Genomic DNA, 25,904 nt, shown 5'->3' on the forward strand with positions numbered 1-25,904 from the left:
AGCTATGTCCCCAGCCCCGAAACTGTGTTTCTTATCGACAGAAAATAGTGGGCCACTGTAATCTTAGATAGACTTTGAGTCTGAGGAAAAAGGAAGCATCAGTATTCAGCTGGATATTTATTTAGTCTTAACACTTGATTTAATTAGCCTTTAATTCATTATCTTGATTTTAATGTGTGTGCAAGAAAAGATGATAGTAAAGTCTGTGGGTATAAGGCTTAATTTGCCCTTCTCAGCTTAGACACTATGAATCTGTTTATAATTATGCTTTATGCAGAACAATACACTTAAAATTATGCCCTAATAATTTCTTGAATTCAGCCATAGAAACTTAGATTCCTAGCTTTGAGCAGCATCAATTATAATGATTTATTTATTCTGTGCCCATTTTTGGAAAGGATTTATTCTTTACCTATTTTTTAAGAGAATATAGACAATTTATTTATTTTTGGGGGGATTGAACCCAGGGTCTTGTGCTTGTGAGGCAAGCACTCTACCTACTGAGCTATATCCCCAGCCCTAGATAATTTTTTTTTTTTTGATTCTCCTTTATTTCAACATTTAGCTTTAGGTTTAAAATATTTGCTAAGAAAGCAGAGAGGCGATTAACAGATTTTTAAATGTGTGCCATAGATACACATTCTGTGGACAGAGTAAAAGGAAACTATACAGCATAAGTTACAAAATGGTTATTTCATGTTTCCCAAACATCCCAATAAACCCTCCACTGTGGTGTTATTCAGTTCAACAGTAGAAAAGCAAAACAGAAATGAACTAAGAGCAGCCCAACTAGTTTACATTTCGAGGAGGGATCCACCGGTCCCCATTTTCACCTGCGAATCTCAGCCAGAAACCTTCCCACTTCTTCCAGATTATCAGTCAGGTACACCAGGAGAGCAGGCAGAGAAACCGCAGCTCCTAAAGGGGACCCCAGAAGTTGTTCCAACCCTGGGACAAATTCCTCTGGGCTCCAGCAAAATTCCAAATACTCCCAGCTTCCCAAAGGAATAGGTGTTGCCCATCTAGGATCAGCATTGTCTCCCAGCAAACAACTTAACTGAACATGTCTGGTTTTGGGGTTTTTTTTTTTGTTTGTTTGTTTTGTTTTGTTTTTTAAAGACTTTATTCTTAAATTAGCTAGAGCTACCAGATTCTCTAAGAGCTTGGCCGCCACTTTGATACGATGTCATTTTGTTGCTTTAGAATATTTTATTATTATTTTTATAGTATGATTTCAACAGACTGGTTAAAGGCAGTGATCACTAACACGGAACATGACAGTCAGCAGGCTGCTCTCAGGATGTGGCCTATTGGGCCCAGGAGGCTGACATGCAAGTGGGTAGCTCATACACTGCCACCCTCAGAGCTCAGGCCGAAGGAGGAATGAGTGAGGAGACAGATGCTGCTGTACCCTTAGAAGCTATTTAATAAATATCATCCAAAAAACAAAATGAAAAATAAATCCTCCAGAGCACAACCACCTTAGGTCAACTGAACGTCATCTAGTTTATTCAACCGAAAATTGAGAGAGAAGAAAAATATTAAAACCGAAAAAGGAAAAAAAAAAAAAGTAGCTCTTAACACTAGCAGTAAATAAATTTATACAACAATTCAGTCTGTATAATATGATGAAATAAATCTACATCTTTTCTTATTTTGGTGCTTTGAATTATACATACAAACAACAATTACAGAGACTTGTTCACAAAGCATGTAGGCCTAGAAATAACACTCTGAAACCCTCGATGGCAATTTGTGACTTTAACACTGATTGCCCAGAACTAGTATTTCCTTTGCAGAGGCCCACAGCTTTGAAAGAATGATTTGCCTACAACTTTTTCTTTTTTTTTTCTATTTTCTTTTTTTTTTTTTTTTTTTTGTTGTTTTCTTTCTTTCTTTTTTTGCTTCTTTTTTTTTTTTCTTTCTCTCTTTTAATGCATCAAACAACTGTGGCCAGTGAAAGGAAACAAAACTGGCAGTTTGTTCATTTGGATATTGGACCTAGTTTCTTCTGAATTCCATACTTTATTTTCCCCATATTCCTTAAAAATCTTGGCGTCCTGCATGCCTTCCTTACAGCTACCCAGGTGCAATAAAGTCTTCCTCAAATGTACAGTATTTCTTACAATATAAGTTATATGCAATGTTCAGCAATTTTTCACAGCACTAGAGACCCTGTTAAATAGGGAATATGAGTCTGAATGGCTTATTCACAAATGGGATCCAGATTCAGTGGTTGGAACACAGACACCACAGTGAGCTCCTTTGCAAAAATGACAAACATCATTTTGCTTTTCTGCCTTCAAAAACATATATCCGTCGCTTTTCGGCTTCATGATATTGCTCCTGCAAAAACGCAAGTAGAAGGGGTCGGAGGGACTCTTTCTCGCTCGGAGACCTGTGCGCATCGAGCAGGGCTCTAACCCATGGCGGTGACCATACTGGAAGGATGGTGAGATCCGAAGGAGAGGCCGGAGGGCGGGTGCATCGGCGTGGGCGTGGTCAGCATGTGGCTGGAGTGGCTGAACGGGGAGATGTGGCTCAGGGAGGACATGTGTCTGGAGAGGGCGGCAGGGTTAAGGAGCTGCTCTTGGGGAAGTCCTCCAGCGTGTCATGCACCTTTTTGCACTTTTTGGATTTGCTAGACATTTTTCGGTTTCTGGTCTGGATGCCTTCCTTCTTCATAGTCAGGGGTCTGTTAATATTGTGCAGCTTGTAGTAGAGCCCACAGGCGTTGCAGACAGGGTCTCCATTGGCATTTCTCCTCCAGAGGGTGGTCGTGGTGGTCTGACAGTTTGCACAGGATGTCTCTCTGCTCTCCTTGCTGCCGATAGCCTTCGTTTGGGCTTGATAAGGGGCCGGTTCTGTCCGTTCATTTTGTGGTAGAGCCCACAGGCGTTGCAAAGGTAGTGGCCGGTGCCCTCTTGCCGCCACAGTGGGGTCGAGGTTGCCCCACAATTCACACACTCCCTGCATCCAAAGCCGGTGGGGGAGCCCCCCAACAGGCTGCTGGGGGGGGAAGAGTCCGGAGCTGTACTCGGGCACTTAGGGCGGGTAGGTGGTGATGGGGTGGTGGGCCGACGAGGAGGCCCCTCCCAGGGTGGTCATGCTGCCGTGGGAGTGAGACGCCTCCAGTTTCATGCTGTCGGGCAGCGGCACCTGGTACTTGAGGCACTCTTTTTCGTCCTGCCGGGCCTAGCCGGCTGAGCCCGGGGTGGACAGGGACGGGTCAGGGAGACGTCTTTCGGCGGGGTGGGCGGAAAGGTGAAGAGATGCGGGCTGGAGTGACCCGCCGCCAGTGAGGAGGACGAGGCCGGCGGGTACACGGAGAGTGGCCCAGGGGAACCGTGGTGGATGGACGTCTTGGAGAAAGGGCTGAGGTTCCAGGGCGAAGCAGTGTGGTGGCTGCCCAAGCCCTAGACAATTTAAATAAAGGTTGAAAGAAGAAATTTCTTTATAGTAAGAGAAGGAAGGATATCAGAATGCTGTGAGCACCAGTTTATGCAAACTATAGATTAAAAAAAAACAACACTAAATCGAGAGAGAACATTGATGAAACTATAGTAAGTACATCCTTAAATACAGTAGTTTCTCAAGAAGGTTACTTTATGGATCTTGGCTTGTGAAGAAACTGATAAAGTGTGTTTTATGTGTCTGGTTCTGCAAAATAAAACTAACTCAACCTAAAGATGAGCATCATGCCGTGCTTCCACCAAAGAATATCTACAGTGTTATTCTAGAAGATAGGGAATAAAAAAGGTATTTCAGTTTATGCATACTTGAAAAGGAATTACCGAATTTCAATCTGGACTTAAATATTTTAATCATTAGTTACTGTTTCAAGGGTAGACATATAAAGATAACACTTCTGCAGTAAACATAGCTTTATTAAGATTTCTTAATATGCTTATCAACATAGTGGAATGAATATGGCTTCAGATTGCCTTAACTTCAAATCCCTTCTCTGCATCTCATTAACTATGTTAACTCAGTTAAATGATTTTACCTCCCTAAACCTCAGCTTGATTTTTCAGGAAATGGGAAAGATAAGCATGCTTTCTAATAGGGTGCTTGTGAGGATTAAATGATAGTATGTATAACAGTTCTTAACACTATATTCGCATTCTAAATATTGAATGTTGCAAAGAAAAATATCAAAAACAAACCATACTGTTAGAATGAAATATTAGTGGGCATTTTTCTTAGTAGTTAGAGGAAGAATTTTCTTTGTTTTAGAAAAGGAATTCATAAAGGAAAAGAATGAATCTATTATTTTGTAATTTTAGACTTTGATAAACCAAAACAACCATCATCAAAATTAAAAGACAAATGAAAAATGTTATTTGTAACATATAACAGAAAGAAGAATTCTATTCTTGACATGAGAGTATGGTCAGAGTAAAATCATAAGGAAATGAGCAATATTCCAGAAAGGCAGTGAAAGATGTAAACTGGCAGTTCAAAAAAGACATCAATGTAAAAGTAACCAAAGAAGCTAAATCAAATTGGGTAATACTTTTATATATCAAATTGGTAAAATTTTAAACTGATAAGAACTAATTTATTCACTGTGTGGTGGGATAGTCCCCATACAGTACTGATAAGAGTTTAGCTTTTCTGGAATGCAGCTTAGAAAATATTTATATAAGCTGGGGATGTAGCTCAGTGATAACATACTTTAGCATGCAGGAGGCCCAGGAATGGATCCCCACCAGTGCAGAGAGAGAGAATTCATATATTTTAACAAAGTAATTTTATTTCTAGGAAGTTGTAACAGTAAACATGGAAACAATTAAAATGCCTTAAAATTAAAAGAACAAATAAATACACTGTGATAGAGCTATATGATATCATACAAACATAAAAGGAACATGTGTTCAAAGAACATCATAATGTGTGAAACAAACAGGACATAAATATAGTTCTGTTTTATTTTGGCATGCATGTATTTGTGCATACACATACACCCACATGTATGTATATGCAGGAAAAATTATGAAAGGGGAATCAAAATCATCTGAAGGTGTTTTGCTTGTTTGTTTTTTGGTTAGCCCGATTATGTCATTTTAAGCTCTCTGGCCTCCCAAGTCCCTGTTGAGAAGTATATTGATAGGTTATTAGTGATTCGCTGTGTGTTCAGTGTTCAGTTTCTTCTCTCTCACTTCTTTAAAGATTCCCTTATACTGTCTTTCAACACTGATGATAATGAGTTATCAGGATAGGTCTGAGTTTACCTTGGAGTCCATTGAACTGCTTATATATATTTATATTCATATCTCTCATCAAAATTTGGAAGTTTGGGGGGACTGAAATAGGGCTTTCCATTATATTCCATGCATGTGTGATTATGTCAAAATGAACCCCACTATTACGTGTAACTATAGTGTACTAATAAAAACATGTTTTTAAAAACCTTTGGAAGTTTTCAGGCATTATTTCTTCAGATCTTCTCTCTGCCCTTTCTTTTTCTTCTTCTTAAGACTCCCACTTTGCATATTTTAGTCTGCTTGATAGTATCCCAGGATCCCTTCGAATCTGTTCACTTTTCTTTAGTCTTTTTTCTATTCTTCAGGCTAATTTTCATTATTGATTTTCAAGTTTGCTGATTCTTCTGCCTGCTCAAATTTGCCTTTGAATCCTTCAAGTGACTTTAAATTTTCAGTTACTGTATCTTTTCAGCTCCAGAGTTTTTGTTTGATTTCTTTTTTAGGTCTTCTGTCTAGTCATGATATTTCCGTTTATTTCTTATGTCATTTTTATTTTTATTTTTTTTACTTTCCCCACACACATCTTCCTTTAATTCTTTGAGCATCTTTAAGCTAGTTATTTTAAAGTCCTTTAATCTGCTATTGTGTCTTTTTCAGGTATGGTTTCTGGTTTTGCTTTTTTCTGGTGATCAGATTCTCCAGAGTTTGCTGGGGTTTTTTTGTTTTGTTTTGTTTTTCTTTCTCTCTCTCTCTCTCTCTTTTTTTAACTGTTGTTGTGGGCCAGGGATCATCCTAAGGCATAAACTTATGGTATATTCTTAGTGTGTGCCTTCCCTTGGATATATGGTTACTTTATATTTACTAGTGTATGTGCAGTTACTTTTGAATATCTTAATATTTAATATCTGTCTTCTAGAAGAAGAAAACAAGAAAAGTAAAGGGAAAGAGAAAAAAGGCCATTGGCCCTTTAAGTCCTCCAGAAGATACTTTAGCCTCATGGGAGGGGCAATAACAAGGCCTCTTTGCCTGTACTTCTGCTGTAAAAGACAGCAATCAGTGATCATATCACAGATCTCTAGCTCTTGGGGGAGAATGCTGGCCTCCACAGGTTGTATGGGGGTTATTCCAGAAGCACTGCTTAGCTTCCTACCATAGGACTGGAGTAGAAAATGGGCTAGAGTGCTAAAAGCTGAAATTGATAAAAATTAATTATATTTTTCTGAAAATTGTAAGCCTTCAGTACACTCCAGAATTCTAAAGTGATTATTATCTGTTAGAGTCTACCAATGTTAATTGCTCTCTAGGTGGGAAGACAGATTCCATGTGCTTCCTACTCTATCTTCCTAGAATTCTATTATAACATTTTTTCTTACAAAGAAAAACACTTTAATTCTCAATGATTTTTATGTTGTTTAAATTAGTATTCTAAACAATTATTTGACATTTTTCTTTTCATGAATCATTAGAAATGGATATTAGTGAAGACAGTAAGATAATTTGTAGTGATTTTATGAAAATTTGTATCAGTCATTGAATAATCAAGATCACTTTATACTGTCATTTGACAGCCCACTCCACCTTCCAAAGCAAGGACTTGCCAATGTTTTTGTAATGATTTTATGCTATTCCATTGTACCATAATACACTTGCCATTTCCCTTCCAGGTGGTTTTCACACTGTTGAAGATAATTCTATAATAAAAAATTTTTAAAATCTTATTTTGGATTTTGTATTGACTGCTAAAATTAGAGTCATAAAGGTGAAACTAGGCTGGGTATTTTTCGGGTCTTACACATCTTCTAGAGCAGCTGTGTTATCCCACCGGTGTTGTATATTGTCTGTCTTAACATACACTCATGCAGGTGTTATTTTTCAAATTTATCTATTCAGTGACATGTTTTACTATTACTATTTTGGTAGTACTGGGGATTGAACCCAGGAGCACTTTACCACTGAGTTACATCCCCAAACCCTTTTTATTTATTCTGAGACAGAATCTTACTAAGTTGCCCAGGCTGGCCTTGAACTTGGATCCTTTTGCCTCAGCCTTCTGAATATCTGGGATTGCAGGCACGTACCACCATTCCCAACTAAATGGGGATTTTATTTGTGTTTTCCTGATTACAGATGAAACTATTTTTAAAAAATATTTTTAGCGGTAGATGGACACAATGTCTTTTTTTTATTTATTTTTTATGTGGTGCTGAGAATCAAACTCAGTGCTTCACACATGCTAGGCAAGTGCTCTACCTCTGAGCCACAACCCCAGCCCTGAAACTGTGTATTTTTACATGTATTTTGCTCTCTACTTCTGTGAAGTATCATTCAAATGCTTTATTTTTCCAATGGAAATTGTTCACTTCCTTAATACTTCAATTTAGTACGTGTTCACCTTAACAATTATAAAGAAAAACATTCTCAGACTGATTCTACTTCTCAGATTCCCAGACTTACTTTCTAGTCATTTTTTTATAAGTCTATTTTGTTTATTTGGGTTTTTGTTTTGTTTTTGTAGTAGTCTACCACTGAGCTACATTCCCAGGTTTTTTTGTTTTGTTTTTTGTTTTTTCCCCTAAAATTTTGATGCAGGGTTTCACCTAGGCTGGCCTCAAACTTCAGATCCTCCTGCCTCAGCCTACCAAGTTGCTGGGATTACAGGCATGTTCCACCATACCTGGTTCAGCAGTTTTTCTTTTCTATTTCTTTCTTTCTTTCTTTTTTTTTTTTTTTTGGTTTTAAGAAAGATTACATTTTATTTTATATTTTTGTGGTGCTGGGGATTGAACCCAGAGTCTCACACATTCTACTACCGAGCTACAGCCCTGGCCCACAGCAGTTTTTTCTTTTCTTTTCTTTTAAATTTGTAGTTATAGATGGACACAATACCTTTATTTTTATTTATGTGGTGCTGAGGATTGAACCCAGTGCCCCACACATTCGAGGCAAGTGCTGTACCACTGAGCTACAACCCCAACCCACAGTTTTTTCTTTTTATGAAATTGAAACACATGGCAGACGTTGTCTGACTAGCAATGAAAAGTTGTATTAGGGTTCTCCAGAGAAACGAAACCAATAGGATACATCTACATACACCCCATGATTTTACTATTATGAGAATTATTTTAAGGATTAACTCACATGATTATGGGGCCTGCCAAGACTGAAATGGGCAGGGCATCTAGCAGGTTGGCAGCTTCAGATGTTGCTGCCACAGCCTTCACCTTGCATGAGGCTTGCCCAAATTACTAAGAGTGATTCCTTTTACTTAGAGCCAATTAATTATAGATGTTAACTACACCAACACCCAGACTGGGGTTAGGTTAAATATCTGGATACTATAGCCTCACTAAACTGACTCATAAAACTAACCATTACCCCAAAGTTATGGTTAACAGGAGCAGGTGGATTGACTAACTGTTTTCTTCTTTGAAATAGCTGGTCCAGCTGGGTGTGGTGGCACGTACTTATAATCCCAGTGGCTTGGGAGTCTGAGGCAGGAGGATTGAGAGTTCAAAGCCAGCATCAGCAATGGCAAGGCGCAAGCAACTCAGTGAGACCCTGTCTCTAAATAAAATACAGAATAGGGCTGGGGACGTGGCTGAGTGGTTGAGTGCCCCTGAGTTCAATCTCTAGTACCAAAAACAAAAAAAGAAAAAAGAAATAGCTGCTTTAGCTGTCCAATGTCTACCTTGAAAGCTCAAAGTTAGTAATAAGAGCCCTTTGTTAGTATGTTGTTTTTTATACAAAATTTGGTACCTTTTCAATGACTCAAACCAATTTAAGGCAGCCAGAGATTCAAGACATCAGAGAAGCAAGATATCTGCTTCCATATGGGTGTGAAGATTATGAGAGCACCTAATCAGTAGACTAATCCATTTGATGGGCGTATAATTTGAATTCGTGGCTGGTTACTGTAGACCGCTGGGATATGGCTGGATCACTGGGAGTGTGCCTTGGGAATGACATATTTTGTCCCTGGCTTCTGGTTCTCACTCTCTTCTTCCTGGCTGCCATGTTTTGGCATGATGCACTGAGAACCTCTGAAATCATGAGCCAAAATAAACTTCCTTCAAGTTGTTCTTGTTAGATATTTTGGGTACAGTGGTGAGATGCTGACTAACACACTTAGCTTTCACATCGCTGCCAGGGGAGACCCAGGGAGTCAGCTTGAGGCTTACCCATGAGGGGTCCTGACACTGATGTCTTCTTCCTGGCTTAGACTTCACTGTCCAGTTTGATCTGTTCAAGAGGATAACCACAAGACTTTCTGTTCCTCTGCAAGGACACTTTTCTAGATACATTTAATGGTATTCTGTAGTCCTAGGAATTGCTATGAAGTGTCCCTGCATTTTAAATCAAGTAGTGCTTAGCATAGTAGTTTAGCATAAGTACACACTCACAAACTATTGTCTGATGTTAAGAAATCTTAGAGAAAAAACAGGACATCTTCCAAGTTCCCCTCTTAACTACTATTTAGAATTAATAGGTTATAATGCTTTTCACAAGTACATATACTCATGCATACACACACACACACACACACACACACACACACACACACATTGCACACACAGAATACTTGGAACTGTAACAAAGACTGTCCTTTTCATCTTTTTAAAAACTGTTAAAATAGCCTAGTTGAGATAGATGACTTCATATGTTATAGTGCAGTTTTTTATAATAGACTGTACTCTTAATAATAAAATAGTTTAGTAATTGGTCTAGAGGTGGGCCTAGACATGAGAGCTCAGGCTGTGGAACTTCACAGACACTGAGCTGAACCCTACTTCTACCCTGGGCCCAAGCTACTGACTAACCCTGGTAGTACCACCTCACAGGGAGGTGAAATGCATGGACCTGTGGTGTATGCTGGCAATTATTGCTGCTTTAAGCCATGCTGAGCTTTCTTGTAATGAGAATTTGAAGCAGAGGCCTAGTTCTAAGATCTAGGAAAGCCTTTTAACTTTCCTTTTGCATTTTTTTTTCTTTCTTCTTTCTCTTAGAGACTCTTCCCTGATTTTCTTGCCTTACCTCTTCCACCTCCCAGAATCCCCAGCTCTCCTGCCTTTATTGCTTCCCTTGGATACTTCTAGTACATAGCTCCCCATGCTTTACAGATCTCCTTGCCTGGCCCTTACGTAATTGAATTAGCTTCATGTTATGTGGCTTGCTTATTTGACCCATTAAACTGATTGATAGGCACTCTGGGAAGGAAACTTGGTTCTTTGTGCAAGGTCTCAGGTCTACAACATAAAGATGAGCCTGTTTTAAAATTGCTTTTGTGCTAAAAGATCTGTATTTGTCAGTTATATGAAAAAGCAGAGCAGTTCCATTGATGTGAGATTTTCCTTTGATTTAGCTTAAAGGAACAGAAGAGATTTAAAAATCATTGTTAATAAACTATTGTATGAGGACTGGGGATATAGCTGGGTGGTAGATAGAGTTCTTGCCCAGCATCATGCACAACGCCCTGAGCACAGTCCCTAGTATCGCAAAAATAAATACAATAATAAATAAATAAGTACATAAATACATAAATACTATGAAAAATCAAAATGAATATAATGTGAGGGTAACCAGTGTTTACCTGTTGCAGGTTCCTCTTGACTTATTAAAGGAAACTGAAATTTTGCTCCAAAATGTTAACTTTTTTATGGAAAAAATTAAGTCTTCAGAAATATATAACTTTATACTTTAATCTTCACTAGTACCATGGTTCTCCCAAACTTAGTCGTAAAGTTAATTATAATTTTTGAAGGGAAACAAAATACTATTTTTAGTTTTAAGGCTTTTTAAGGGTATTGACTCAAACTGTATATATTATCAAATATTCTGCCAGTTGTATATGTTAATGAAATATATGATTGAAACTTTTATGATGACTGCTAATTGTAAAATTTGTGTATGTTTGTTTTGGGTGAGTTGTATTTGCCATTCTTTCTAAACTTTTTAAAATGTTTTGGGTAATTTCATTTAATTGAATGAGTTTTAATTGATGCTTTGTAAAATTAGGACCTATACTTGTTGGGTTATGGTTTCATGATACAAGTACAGTGAATCCTTGTTATTTATAGATTCCATTTTTTTAATTCATCTACTCAGTAGGTGAGTATTGACCCCAAAATCGGTACTCAAAGTGCTTTCATGATCATTTGCAGATGCAGCCAGAGCAAGGGAAAAGGTTGAGCTGCTTGGCATGCATGTGTGTCTGAGGTGGATCAGGCCACAGCTATGCTTGTTTGCTCTGGGAGCAGTGGTCCCACATGTACTCATACAGTGTTTGTGGTGACTTTATAGAATAATGAGAACTGACTATATTTCACATGAAGTCTAGGGTTTTGATGTCAGTCTGATTTTAATTTTTAAGCATTTTGTTCTTACTTGCAAATGGTACTCTGCAACTTTAATATTTATGAAGTACTTGCCCATCAAAGTACAGAATGTCCTGCTCAATCTACAGCTCCAATAATGTGGCTAGATGGGATTTAAGGTCTGTTTGGGTAGTAAAGAAATTAACTGACAGAAGAAAGTCTTTGATTTTTGGGAAATATAAGTTTGCCAAAGAGGCAAGTATTTTATTAAATTGTATTGTAGCATCTTAATAAAACAGGATAATTTTAGTATCTGTTATTGTCACTGAGGATTTGATTTAAGCAATATTTAAAGTAGGTATTAAAATGAAATTTAAGTTCATAATCTAGGAGACATTATTTTTTCTATTAAACTACATTATTTTAAATATAACTTTAATACTTGACCTTCTCCTATCTGTTATTCAAAAATAGTATATGTGGGACTGGGAATGTGACTCAGTGGTAAGAGTACTTGCCGAGTGTGCAGGGCCCAAGCACCCCCCCATACACACACACACACACACACACACACACACACAAAAGAGGAACATTCCCAATTTTAAGCATTGTATGAAATCGGAAATCAAAACTGTGCAAAAACTTTTCCTGGGTTCTTTGTACTTCAAAAGTTTTTGTTACTGTTGATGGTGTTCATGTTTATTGTTTTCTACTGCCTTACCCTCTTAAATTTCATTTTCTTGACCAACTATCTAGATACTCAGGTCTTATACTTGTGAGATTCTGAAGGAACATAAAATGTTTTCTAAAATTCATGAAGCTGATTATCATAAGTCCTAAATTTGAGCCTTTCTTCTGCCATCTTTTAGCTCTGACAGGAAAATTATTTAATCTTCTATTACTTTAGATAGGAGAGCCCACCAAATGCCCTTAAAGTCTACTATGGCTCAGGAATCAAGGTTCGTTCCCTGGGCCATGATAAAGTTTACATTTCATAGGAGCCAAAAAAGCTTTTCTTTTCAGCTGGCCTCTCCATTGAGTTCTCCTCTCACCTCCCCTTACTTAATTTTACCCATGTCATCTGTCCTGGACAATTCATGTAGGATTAACTGGAGTTAACTGGTGTCCATGGCCAAAGAGGGTTTGGAATCTGTTCCTTTTTCCTCCCAGCTATGTGATCTTGGAAACTTCTTTGAGTTGATTTCCCCTTAAACGTTCTGTTCAATTCACCAGCCAGTTCTTTTATGGACATCAGGGTACAGAGATGAAAAGGAACCTCATCCTTCTGTTAATACTATGTTTTTAATCCAGTAGAGAAAATAGACAAATAAGTAGAATTGTAATGAAGTTTTGAAATGACAATAAAAGAGGTATGTATGTATTAGGTGGGGAAACTTGCTTATTATGCTCCTTCCCTCACCTGACACCCATGATGTATTGAATTCTGTTTTAGTAGCTGAGAGACTAGCTAGAAGAAGAGGTGCTTCTTGTTCCTGGTCAGGAAGAATGGCAGCTTACTGGGTCCAAGTGTGGGAAGGGTAGCAGGCATGTGGGCCTATGCAAAAGACCATTAGCACAAAGGAACATGGTACATTCAGAAAACCACAAACATTGTGTGTAGCCAAAGCATAGGATGTATGTCAGTGGTCAGATTTTGGTGAGTCCTATTTATATGCTATGTAAAGGTTGTTTGTTTTTGGTTTGTTGTTTTTGGTGGTTTTTTTTTTTGTACTGGGAATCGAACCCAGTGATGCCTAACCACTGAGCCACATCTCAGACTTACTTTATTTTTTGAGACAAGGTCACACTAAGTTGCTTAGGGCCTTGCTAATTTGCTGCGGTTGGCTTTGAGCTTGTAATCCTCCTGCCTTGGCCTCCCAAGTCACTGGAATTACAGCTGTGTACTACTATGCCTGGCCAGAGGAATTTTTTAAAGATTTTTTTATTTTATGAAAATTAAAAATTAAAATTAAATAAATAAAAATTAAATTTTTTTTATTTTATGAAAATTCAAATGCATAAAAATTAGAAATAACATAATAAATACCTATGTCATACCCAATTTATTAATTACCAGCATTTTTCTACCCTTGTCCATCACCAAACCTCCCTTGGCCCCTCATCTGTAGTGTTGATGTGAAAGTGGCTAGCAGCGACTGGTAAACAATGGGCAAGTAGTAGATGGGAGTTTCTTTGCTTTTGTGTATGTTATTTGTCTCAAGCTTGCCTGCCCTTAGCCTCAGCTCTGTGGTTAAAATTAGGTGTTCTTTCTTCCTGAGATCACCAGGCAGGAATTGACAAAGAATCCACTTTTCTTTCAGACATTTAATGTATGTACACTCATCCTTTTTAAGGTCTTTGAGGTCTATGGCATGTGTTCGTTTGGGTATCTTGATTGCACCAATTAATACTGAGCTGTGCACAGAAGCAATATGTCATATGTATTTATCAAAGGGAATTAAGTTTCTGGCTTCTTCCCATATGCTTGGTATGTTTTAATCTTATGGCCCAACCATGGGTATATATGTTGCATATCATCTTTTTCTCAGTTTCTTCTAGAAAGCAAGCTTTTTAACTCCTTCCTTTCATTTCTAATAGCATGTTAAGAATGTTTATTAGAATTTTGTTTTAAATAGCAGTTTGTATTTAATGTTTCAAATTATTCTGTTTGGAAACCAGTAAAATTAATTGGAACTAATGCATCTAGAAAATAAGAATTGCAGATATTTGGGGGATCGCAGTCCACGTCTGATCTTTGCTTCTGTTTCTTCTCCAGGGCCTGCTCTCTTTTCTGAGTGCCCCGCTCATAGGCGCGCTCTCCGACGTGTGGGGGAGGAAGCCTTTTCTCCTTGGCACTGTATTCTTCACCTGCTTCCCTATCCCACTGATGCGGATCAGCCCATGGTGAGTGGTTCAGCTCTTCGCTATTCTACCAGCCTGTTTTGAGTCACATGTAAATAATAGAATCCAGAAATCCGAAATTTCAATGCTCCACACCCCAAAGATTTTCAAGCACTGACAAAGCAATTCTGATGATTTGGTGTACACAAACTTGGTTTCATGTCAAAAATATTTCATAAAATTATCTTCAGGCGATGTGTGTAAGATATATATGAAGCATGGATGAATTTCCTGTTTGGACTCAGTCTCATCCCCAAGATATCTCTGTGTTTATGCAGATATTCCAGAAGGAAAAACAAAAACAAAAACCCAAATCTGAAATATATCTGGTCTCAAGCATTTCAGAAAGGCATATGCAACCTGTACTTAACCTTTGTAGATAACTTCAAAACCACCTCAGAGCATTTGTACCTCTGCTTTTATTTGTTCTCTTTGGTACTGCCAAAAACCAGTGGGTAGTGGCCATCCGTGCCCATTTTATAAATGAGAAAGGAAAAAGCCCACAGAATTAAGTCTCAGATAAATTACTTAGGTAAATAAATAGAAATAAAAACTACCTTTAAGGGCAACTGTTGTTGCCGTGATGTCAGTTACAGGAGTTCCATCCTGGGAGTGGCTTACAGTCCCCTTGTGGCTCAGTGGACATTGCAAATGTATTGTTTTTGTCAGCTCATTGCTCTGGGGCACTGACATGAGCATAGTTTATGTCATAATGGATAGGAATCACTTTTCTGTTTAGTATAGTAGGACTGATAGTTTATTCTGAATCATAATATAAATTTAAATTTGAGTCCATTTTTTTCTCCTTCAGTGTGATAAATCTAGTAGGTAACCAAAGTCTGTTTATTTGCCATGGAGGGGTGGGAATTTATACATCCTCTAGAGGCCAGAGGATGGTATTTTGGCCAGTATTCATGCTGTTGAGACAATCTTTCTATGTGAATACAATACTTAAATATGGAAGCTTTCTTTTGGTGGAGGTTTTTGTTTGTTGGTATTTTGCCATGGTGCTGGGAATGAGAGAATTTTGAGCTGAACACTCTACCACTGAGCTATGTGCTCAGTCTTATTTTGGTTTTTAATGCAGTTAATATATTCATAGGTTTTGTTTGTTGGTTGCCTCTTGTGAAATGTTTTCATTTGATTTCTGACAGGAATTTCACGTCACCATTTGTTATATTCTAAATTTGTTGGGCCAGGTGTGGTGGTACACACCTGTAATCCCAGCAACTCAGGAGGCTGAGGCAGGAGGATTGCAAGTTTGAGGATAGCCTCAGCAACTTAGCAAGACCCTGTCTCAGAGTTAAAATATTTTTAAAAAGATCTGAGGATATAGCTCAGTGGTGGAGCACCCCTGAGTTCAATCCCCAGTACCAAAAAAATAAAAATAAGTAAATTTGTTGGGTTCCCATAATCATTTTATTTTCTACCAGGTGATAACATTTTATAAAGTACTTCTGGTTTTGAATCTTCAGGTCCAAGAACAAACACATACTTTTCTAATGAGTTAGATTTTTAAAAAGATATCGATGGACCTTTGTTTTGATATTTGCTGAGAATTAAACCCAGTGCCTCACACATACTAAGCAGGCACTCTACCACTGAGCCACAGGCTCAGCTCCTTTTAACTTTTCTTATAATTTTTTCTTATAATTGCTTGATTTTCAAGGTATATTAATGTTGTCTATAAATAATTTTCTTTTTCCTTCCTGTCATTATACTGCTCCCTGCTTTGGCTAATTTTGCTGACTAATTGTAAGGTTGAAGTGAGGATTGTAGCCTGGTCTTTTGAAGGCAGAGTGGCAGTTTCATTCGTAGACCCAGGGCTAACTTTTGTCTTGAAAACTACTCATTCCTCTTTTACCCAGAGATTTTCTTTTTTCAAATCAATGTTGGATATGAAACTTTATTGAATGATTTTTTAGCATGAATGGAGATTGCTTTTTCTCCTTATGAGCTATTAATAGGATTAGTTATATTACTATATTTCCTAATTTTTTTTTAAATATAATTTTTAGTTGTAGGTGAACACAGTGCCTTTATATTATTTTTATGTGGTGCTGAGGATGGAACCCAGGGTCCTCACATATGCTAGGCGAGTGCTCTACCACTTAGCCACAACCCCAGCCTTCCTAATATTAAAGTATTCCTATGTCCTGGAATGAACTATACTTTTTGTTAAGATTCTGTTTACTAATATTTTAACTAGGTTTTTTTAAGCATCTTTGCAAATAATAGACTTTTTTTTTTTTTTTTTTTGCGGTACTGGGGATCGAACTCAGGGCCTTGTGCTTGCGAGGCAAGCACTCTACCAGCTGAGCTATCTCCCCAGCCCAATAATAGACATTTTTGGTCTTAATTGCATTAATATTTTTTGTTATGCTTTTTCCTTTTATGTAGACTTTTAAAAATAATTTGTTATATATGTCCTTTTCTTAACTAAAGGAAGAAAATTTGAAAAATTTTTATTCTGTTGGCTGCCTTTGAAACAATATACCTAAAACTTTTATTCAATCCCCTTATTCTTTTTTTCTCTTCTGTTTCATTTTTTTTAGATCAAATGAGCTATAACAGAATTACTGTATTTCTTCTTCCTCCTTAATTTTTTATGCCTTTTAAGTATACACTACATATACCCGTATATTTATTTCTTGGTTTGTAATCTTTACATGATATTTTTGGTGCTAGTATAAAGCTGTACATAAATGTCTCTCCTGGATAATTAAAATAATCTCTTTATAGGTGGTATTTTGCCATGATTTCTGTGTCTGGAGTCTTCTCAGTCACCTTCTCTGTGATATTTGCCTATGTAGCTGATGTCACTCAGGAGCACGAGCGAAGTACTGCATATGGATGGGTAAGATACTAGATTTATTTTTTTAAATTGGAGTAATAATTAACATTCTATCAGAGATTCACCAGAAAGTAAGATTTCAAATAAGATCCAGAAGTGGGATTGCAGAGGTGTTAGAGCCTGAGCAGTGTTAATCCACTGTTACTCAGTAGCTGGTTGTGTGTCTTTGGGCACTCATTTGGTGATAGAACTATAGAAGAAGAATTGTTCATTCGTGCAGCAAATAGTTGTTGAAAAATAAAAGTTACGGGAGACTGATAATTTGGTATATTAGACTATCTTTCTAATTTTCTCAGGCATGATAATGGTATTGTGGTTATGTAGGAAAAGAAAGACCTATTAGAAGATGACAGCAGAAGCATTTTGGGTCAGTGTCACTACTCTGCAAGTTACTTTCAAGTAGTTCAGGGAAAAGAGCACATGCACATGTGGGTGGACGTGCGGGCATGTGTTCAGTGCCTGAACCTGTTGGTACACAAGTGAGTGTGCGTCATACCCTTCTCCCAAATTCATCTGTGTTTGAAAATGTTCAAAATAATAATAATAAGAATGATCTGGCTGGATTGTGGAGAATAATAGGTGAGAGGGGAATGGATGCCAGAAACCAGGTAATTACTCTCCTTGAAATCCACTTCCTGGAATAGCGTTGGGTAGATCTTCACTGTTGACTAAGTGAGTAAGTTCACGATGGGCATGTAGACAATCATCACTCTTCCACACAAGCACTTTGTACTTAGTCAGCTTTAGTAGTTCAAATCTTTTCTTTCATTCAGCCCCTCTTCCCTCGACTCTACCTGCTCGCTCTCCCTTCCCTCTTGAATTCCTCCCATGCATGTCTTTCATGCCCACTCCTGAAACAAGGGCATCTGCAGAGCATTGTGAGGACAGAGGAAAAAGCTGACAGGATGGCTTCAAAGGAAGCACGGTATTCAATGTGAGCCATAGGATTGGCCATCAGGATGGTAAAGAGTGCCATGAGCCTGTTGGTCACAGTGATGCAGCTTTCTTCTGCACCATGGGAAATGCCTGCAGGGATACTCAGTTCCCTGCAATTTTATTGGATTTCTGTCCCTTGCTTTCAGCAGGAAAACCATTCACAAAACTGTGGGGCTGAGCGGCAATTCTTTAAAGATTTCTGAGAGAGTTTGCAGTAGTCACCAGAAGAGGCTCTGACTTACCCTCTCTAGCTTAGCTCGTCATCCTAAGATGGCAGTTTGGATTCATGCCTACTCATGGGTGCACATCCTAGCTGGACCAGGGCCCTACTGAAGTATCCCAGCCAGCTCCAGCAACTCAACAAGTAGGCTGCTGGGTTTATCTCTGGGCCAGGACTCTTGCAGCCTCTCTTACAGAGGTAGGAGAATTTATTGTAATTTACTTTCAGGATGTGCAAGTTAGGTTCTAAAAGGCATTTTGAAACCCGTTAGAAAACAATATATAATGTATATATGTACCTTCTTTATTAAACTTTGTCTAGTAAACCAAGAAAGTGATAATTTTTTCCAGGCCACAGCAGTGAATAGTCCTGTTAATAAGTAACTTAATGCTCATGGAGAGTTTGTTGTGGTGAAGTCATTCTTTATATTTATTCACCAGAGTCCCATTGAATGTTAAGTGAAGAGGGATTTAGATTTAAAGCAATAAAAAACTAAACAAGGAGGCTCCTTTCAATTTTAAGAAAGGCACATTTTGCATCATAGACTGCTCCCTCTTGACCTGAGGACACTGCAGTGATGTTCCCTCAACCCTCAGGACACCCAGTGCTCCACAGCACCTGAAGGGATAACAGCACTGCTTTCGTTGTTGTTCACTTTCCACTGCAGTCAGTCTGCAGGCAGCTGTGTGGAGTCCTGAGCTTCTCAAATTAAATGGAAAGAGCAGGAGTTTTGTTACCTTCTTCAACTGGTACATTGTAGGTACTCACTAAACACTGAATGAAGGAATTCTTGATTCCCGAATTGGAATTCTCCACATCTCCCATCCCCTTTATTTATGGGGTAAGTTTTCACAATTTTACTCCCATAGCTCTCCAGGACATCTCCAATTTATTTGTGAATAAACTCTTAAACAGAATTACTTTAATTCTTCTTTTTTTTTTTTCTTTTTGGTGTTGGGGATATGAACTCAGGGCCTTGATGCTTGCAAGGCAAGCACTCTACCGACTGAGCTATCTCCCCAGCCCTTAATTCTTCTTTTATAATTTTTTAAGATGTTGATGGACCTTTATTTTACTCATTTATTTATATGCAGTGGTAAGGATCGAACCCTGTGCCTCATGCATATTAGGTAGCGCTCTAACACTGAGCCACAACCCAGGTTCCTTTCATTCTTTTTTATTCTTAAAATTTGTATGCAACATATTTCTTTTTCTTGTTTAAAGCCAGGGACGGATGAGTGCAGGTGTATACCCACAGGACCTAGGGGAGAGAGTGTTTTCCCACAGGTGTGCACCTGCAGCAGGTGGGACTCTGGGTAGGAACATGTTTTTTCTACAGATGTGCATCTGTGGCACCTGAGTGACAGTGTGTTTTCTTGCAGGTCTCAGCCACTTTTGCAGCTAGTCTTGTCAGCAGCCCAGCCATTGGAGCATACCTTTCTGCCAGTTATGGAGACAGCCTCGTCGTGCTCGTGGCCACAGTGGTGGCTCTTCTGGACATCTGTTTCATCTTGGTGGCTGTCCCAGAATCTTTGCCAGAGAAAATGAGACCAGTTTCCTGGGGAGCTCAGATTTCTTGGAAACAAGCAGACCCTTTTGCGGTAAATGAAAATATTCAGTTTGTAATGTCTAACGCAAGCAAACAAAAGAAATGCCTGCAGCCTTGAGCATCCCAGCAGATGGATCCATTTCTTTCTCCAGTAAAAATAGAAAAATTTTAATTACAAGGGACTGAGGTTGTTTGACCATGAAAAAATATGTAGAATTGGTACCTAAGCCAAGCATGTCATAGTGAAGAGAGGAAAGGCGAATGTACGGTTAATTCCTGATGACAGCTTATGAAAGAAGTTTCTTTTTGCATAGTTATTTTCATTCTTTTTTTTTTTTTTTAAGCAAGATAATGAAGGTGGTCATTTCAAGTGGTTCATTTTAATTCTAAAAGGGATAATACATTTGATCTAACTAAAAAAGTTATTTTCTAAATTGTTAATATATATTCACTTTGACCAGAGGCTGTGAACTTAGATTTTGCAGGTTAAGATTATTTGTTTTTTATGATCTTTTTTGTAGGGGAGGGAGGAAGTGTGGGATTAAGGGATATCCTTCAGTAAAATCAAAAAAATTGCTGAGAAAAGTATCTTATCTCTTACCCCCACCCCTTATCTAGTTTGAAATTACTACTGAAAGAAGTAACATGGGGGAGAATGAAAGAAGCAGAGACTTTCTTGCTTTTTGTCCCCCAAGGTTACCTTTTAGGAAAAATACAAGTAAAATAAAATGTAACTCATCAAAGTTCTTTTCTAAAATGCCCACTCAGAGCAGAACCTGGTGGACCTTGCTCATTCTTTTTGTGCCAGAATGTCAGGTGATAAAAAAGGAGTTTGGGGAAGGAAGCAGGAGTGGCTAGGATGCCAGTTGGTTAGGCTTCCCACCATCTTGTCATACGGCAATCAAGTTTCGCCTAGAAGCTCCTCGGTGAAGTGGAACTACTGTGGCTCACTTCTCAGGGTAGTTGTGAGGATTCAGTTAACATGCATCAGTGCACTAGTTTCTGGTGTGTAGTAAGGCCTCAACAGACACTGGCTGGTTTTGCTATTATAAATTATATAAAGGTTGCAGGGTGGGGACCTAGAAGCTCTTCAGCAGCACTTTTCATTCCTTCAGTAACAGTGCACCTTTTTGGTTCTGCTAAGTAATCCTGTGTAAAACAGATTTTTCAACAAAGAAGTAACGTTCAGAAGACTCTTACTAGTCTGAAGCATATTTTTTTGTCTAACCGGGTTTACAGGCAAATCAATTATCAATATTTTGAAGGCCAGAGTGAATTTAGGTGTAATGAAAATCCTGTACTGGTTTTGATCTTAAAGAAGTAGTTATATTACAAATCAAGAGAGAAAAGTGATTTTCTTAAATGAGTCTATAGAAATACATGTTTAGGGCCTATTTATAGGATGTTTGGGACCTGTTAGGGGTATGAACCAGTGTTGTTAACGAAGATGAGCAAGTGCTTTTTAAAAAGCTGCAATGCTTGAAATACATACATCTGAAATAAGAACTTGAAATTTCCAGAGAGCCAGTTATAGATTTAATATTAAGCCTTTTATAATGCATTGGACTTTTGTTATGTATCTTAATAGATCAAATTAGCGATGTCGGTATTCCATATATTGGTGACATTATGGCTGTTGACTTTTTATGTTTGTTTTCTGCTTATTCCCAGTCATTGAAGAAAGTTGGGAAAGATTCTACTGTCTTATTGATCTGCATCACCGTGTTTCTTTCGTATCTTCCTGAAGCTGGACAGTATTCAAGCTTTTTTCTCTATCTCAGGCAGGTGAGTAGTGGATGTCTAGTAGTATCTGAACATGAAGAATAGCAAAGATTGGAATCTATCCAAGGATAAATTAGGGAACCCTATAGAGAGGAAAATGTGAACTAGCTTCTAGTTAAAAATTATGGCAGAGAATTAGTAAACAGAGACCTTCAATTCAGTGATGATATAAAAGGTAGTAAGAAGCCAGGTGTGGCACTGTTGTCCCACCTACTCTTTTGAGACTGGAGGATCACTTGAGCTCATGATTTTGCAACCAGCCTGAGCAACATAACAAGATCCTGTATCAAAACATAATAATAAAATCTAGCAATACATCTACTATGGAAAAATCCCTTTGAGGATTATACAGAAAGGATTAGCAGAGAGGATTAACAGAAACAGAATTTATTGTAATTTTTAAGTCTTTTTAGAGCAGTTTTAGGTACATAGCCTCTTCCACTATCAATATCCTGGCACCAGGGTGGTCTTTTTACTAGAGCTGATGGACTACATCGACACATTGTCATCACTCAGTCTTAGTTTACATTAGACTCCACTTCTTGGTGTTACACACTCTATGGTTTAGACAAAAGTATAATGACACGTTTCCAACACTGTAGTGTCAGAGCATTTTCAGTGCCCTGAAATTCCTTATGCTCTGCCTATTCATCCCTCTCCTTACCCCCAACTCCTGGTCTCTTTGTCTCCATAGTTTTGCCTTTCCTAGAATGTCACAGGCTTGGAATTGTACAGTTTATAGCCTTTTCAGAGTGGCTTCTCTCACTTGGTAATATGCATTTAAGCATCCTCCATGTCTTTTCTTGACTTATTAGCTCATTCTTTTTGTAGTCCATTTCAGCTACTGGATGTTTCATAGTTTATCCATTAACCTACTGAAGGATATGTTGCTTGCTTCCAAATTTTAGCAGTTATGAATAAAGAAGTTAGAAACATCCATATATCATTTTTTAAATTCATAACACTAGCCATTAGATTTCACATAGAAGTAGCACTTATTCAGATATTCCTTGACTTAGGTCTCTGATCATGGCCAGCTTGCTGACCCAACCTCATTGCCAGCAGCTCAGCTGCTGCTGTGGACCTCAAGATGGTTCACAAGCAACAAACAGAATCTATTCTCTCTGCTGATATCTTTCTCTTTAAAAACATGTACCTATTTTACCCTCCCCCAAATAGGTCACTGATTAAGATCGTTATAACAAGCATCACCCTTCCTTGTCTATCTGTTCTTCAGGTCTCTGGACTTGACAGTCCTGAGCTGCTTTTCATTTGGTCCTACCCTATTATTAATTTCACAGGAAAGGCAGAACTGGCCTCCTCCTAAGATAAATTCTCCTAGTTTTTGTAGATACTTTTAAATGAATTTTTTAAATTGGGTGGGTGCTGGGGATTGAACACAGGACATGGGGCTTGCTAGGCAAGCATTTTAAAACTGAGCTATAACACCAGTCCCAAAATGAAATTTGATGAAATCTCATCTGCTTGTTTCCTGAGAATATGAGACTTGTATTTTATATGGTGGCATAAGAATAAAATTTTCTTCAAGGATTTCGGTTTTTGTTTTGCTGATTTGGGTGTGTAGATGCTAGAGATTTAGAGGAAAGAGTGGCAAGGTAGTGTTTACTATGGAAAACTATACTTTCCTTTATAGTTAGATTAAATGTGCACTTAATTTAGACAGAAATATAGGTAAAATAGGAATACTCCAGGAACAATTAAAAAAAAATCAAGATGTCTTCATATAATGATTATTCTAATCTTCTAGCCCTTTTTCCTATACTTATGTTCATTTTACCATCACCAATAATAGCAAATCAGAATTATTCCATGTTATTTTATATTTGTGCTTGCTTTCAAGAGTAATTAACAGTACAACCATAGAAATGAAAAGTTGTACCCCATTTGTGTACAATGAATCAAAATGTGTCTGTAAAAATAAAAAATAGTTTAATAAAAAGAAAAAATTAACACAATTATACTTTTAGTTAAAATTACATTTGATATTTAAAATCTTATATTTGATAAGGAACTTGTATCCAAAATATATATAGAACTCTTTCACTAATGAAAAGACAGCCCAACTGAAAAAACAGGTCATTTCTTCAAGAAAGATACACAGAAGGCCCATTAGCACATGAAAATATGCACATTATGAGCTGTCCAGGGAGTGCAAGTCAAAACAACAAGATACCACTTCACCTACACTAGAATAGCTATAATGAAAAAGATAGGAACGTAGAAAAGTCAGAACCTTCAAACATGCTGGTGGGAATGTAAAATAGTATAAAATGGTGTAGCTGCTAAAAGAGCAAAAGAGTCTAGCAGTTCTTCAAAATGCTCACTGTAGAATTACCACATGACCCAGCACATCTACTCCTAGGTATATACCCATGAGAAATGAAAACACATCTAATGCAGAAACTTGTATACTGATCATTATTTGCAGTAATAAAAATATAGAAACAATCTAAATATCCATCAACTAAATGAATAAATTAGCAAATATGGTCTCTCCATGTAATAGAATATCATTCAGAAATAAGAAGCAATGAAGTACTGATACATCCTACAACAACATGAAAGCACTGTACTAAGTGAAAGAAGCAGTCACAACAGCCTGGTATTTTATGATTCCATTTATATAGAATGCTGGAATAAACAAATACATAGACAGGAAGCTGGTTAGGGAGAGGTAGTCTGGGGGAATGGATCTCCTAATGGGTGCCGTGATTCTTTGAGGAGTGCTGAAATCTTCTAACATTGATCTTGATGATTGTTACCCAACTCTATAAATGTACTAAAACCTTTGAATTGCATACTTATAATAGGGGAATTGTATGCTATTTAAATTCTTAATTCCACAAAGATACTAAAAATACTCTATTTATAAATGTAAGCTGAGAACCCCTAAATAAAACTAAATTTTCAAGTTCCATTTTTTAAATATCATGTGATTAGATAATAATAGAATATTATCAAGAGCACTGAATTGGGATTCCAGCCCTAGCACTTTTATTACCTAGTTGTGTGATTGGAAGCAAGACACTTATTTTAAGACACTTTTTCTGAATTTTATAGAATTTTAATAATTTGTTCTGTTTAAATTCAATATTTAAAGCTTAAGAATTTTTGGCATTTTAGAGCTACTATTAAGATCTGAGAGCTTAGAAGTCATTGCCAGCCAACTTGGGCTGCTCGCTCATTAGAAGTACCATGGGAGCTTTTTAGAACAACCTGTCTCTGGGCCGTACTTCAAAGACTCTTATGTCATCGGTCTCCATGGGTTCCAGCATCTCTTTGCTCTCCTCTTCCTCCCTTCTTTTCCCCACATGATTTTAATATGCAGCCACAATTGATAGCCACTGACTTCACTGGTGAGCAAATTCTGTATTTGCAGCCTCAAAAGTCGTTATTTTCTTACATATTTTCTCTATTGTATATTATTGCAAGATTTGTCAATTTGTAGGTTGGGAATAGAGAGGAAATATGAAACAATAGCTATATAGTAGAAAATGTCAAAATGTTTTACAATTTAAGGTGTGCCTGCTTATAATGATTTCTTATAAAATATAAGATATAAAATACTGGTTAAGTAGGTTCAGCTTTCAGCACTGCTCTCATTTGCCATTGGTTTTGTGAACTTTCCTAAACTATTTTATCCTATCATTTTAATAGAACTTATCTGTGTTACTTAAGTGTTTTCTTTCATTTCCTTAGGTCATAGGCTTTGGATCTGTTAAAATTGCAGCATTCATAGCTATGGTAGGAATTCTATCTATTGTGGCTCAGGTGAGTGTAATTTCACCCATACTTAAAGAAAGAAAGGTGTTGTTATTGTTGTTTTTAATCCTGATACAGTATAGGGGGAACCCCTGAACTGCTGCCTGTGCCCCTGCTGTGACACACCTTATATAGTTAGAGTATAACATCAAATCCAGAAAGCTGATGGGGACACAGCCCACAGAATTGTCCCTTTTTGATAGAATATTGAAATCAGGACTTAGAAGAAACTTCATACTATTTCAGTGAACTTTATTGTAACCTTTACTGGGTCAGTGCTTTTATTTGCCTCTAAAACAATGAAACTTGTAAGTAACTGCAATATAACTCTTAGATATTGCAAAATTAACCAGAAAAACGT

At 37.5% G+C, this 25,904-nt stretch overlaps 1 protein-coding gene and 1 pseudogene across 1 annotated transcript in view; one reads left to right on the forward strand and one right to left on the reverse strand.

Moving 5' to 3' along the window:
• Positions 1-25,904, forward strand: part of Mfsd14b (major facilitator superfamily domain containing 14B) — a 63,361-nt gene that overhangs the window by 31,363 nt on the left and 6,094 nt on the right. The window contains exons 4-8 of the mRNA XM_047526565.1: positions 14,295-14,422; positions 17,162-17,276; positions 19,812-20,030; positions 21,650-21,763; positions 25,481-25,552. Coding sequence (XP_047382521.1) covers positions 14,295-14,422; positions 17,162-17,276; positions 19,812-20,030; positions 21,650-21,763; positions 25,481-25,552 — 648 coding nt within the window. The remainder of the gene's footprint in view (positions 1-14,294; positions 14,423-17,161; positions 17,277-19,811; positions 20,031-21,649; positions 21,764-25,480; positions 25,553-25,904) is intronic.
• Positions 1,926-5,246, reverse strand: LOC124965719 (trans-acting T-cell-specific transcription factor GATA-3-like; annotated as a pseudogene).

This window comes from Sciurus carolinensis, chromosome 15 (genome assembly GCF_902686445.1).
Source record: "Sciurus carolinensis chromosome 15, mSciCar1.2, whole genome shotgun sequence".
In the NCBI taxonomy this organism is placed as follows: Eukaryota; Metazoa; Chordata; class Mammalia; order Rodentia; family Sciuridae; genus Sciurus; species Sciurus carolinensis.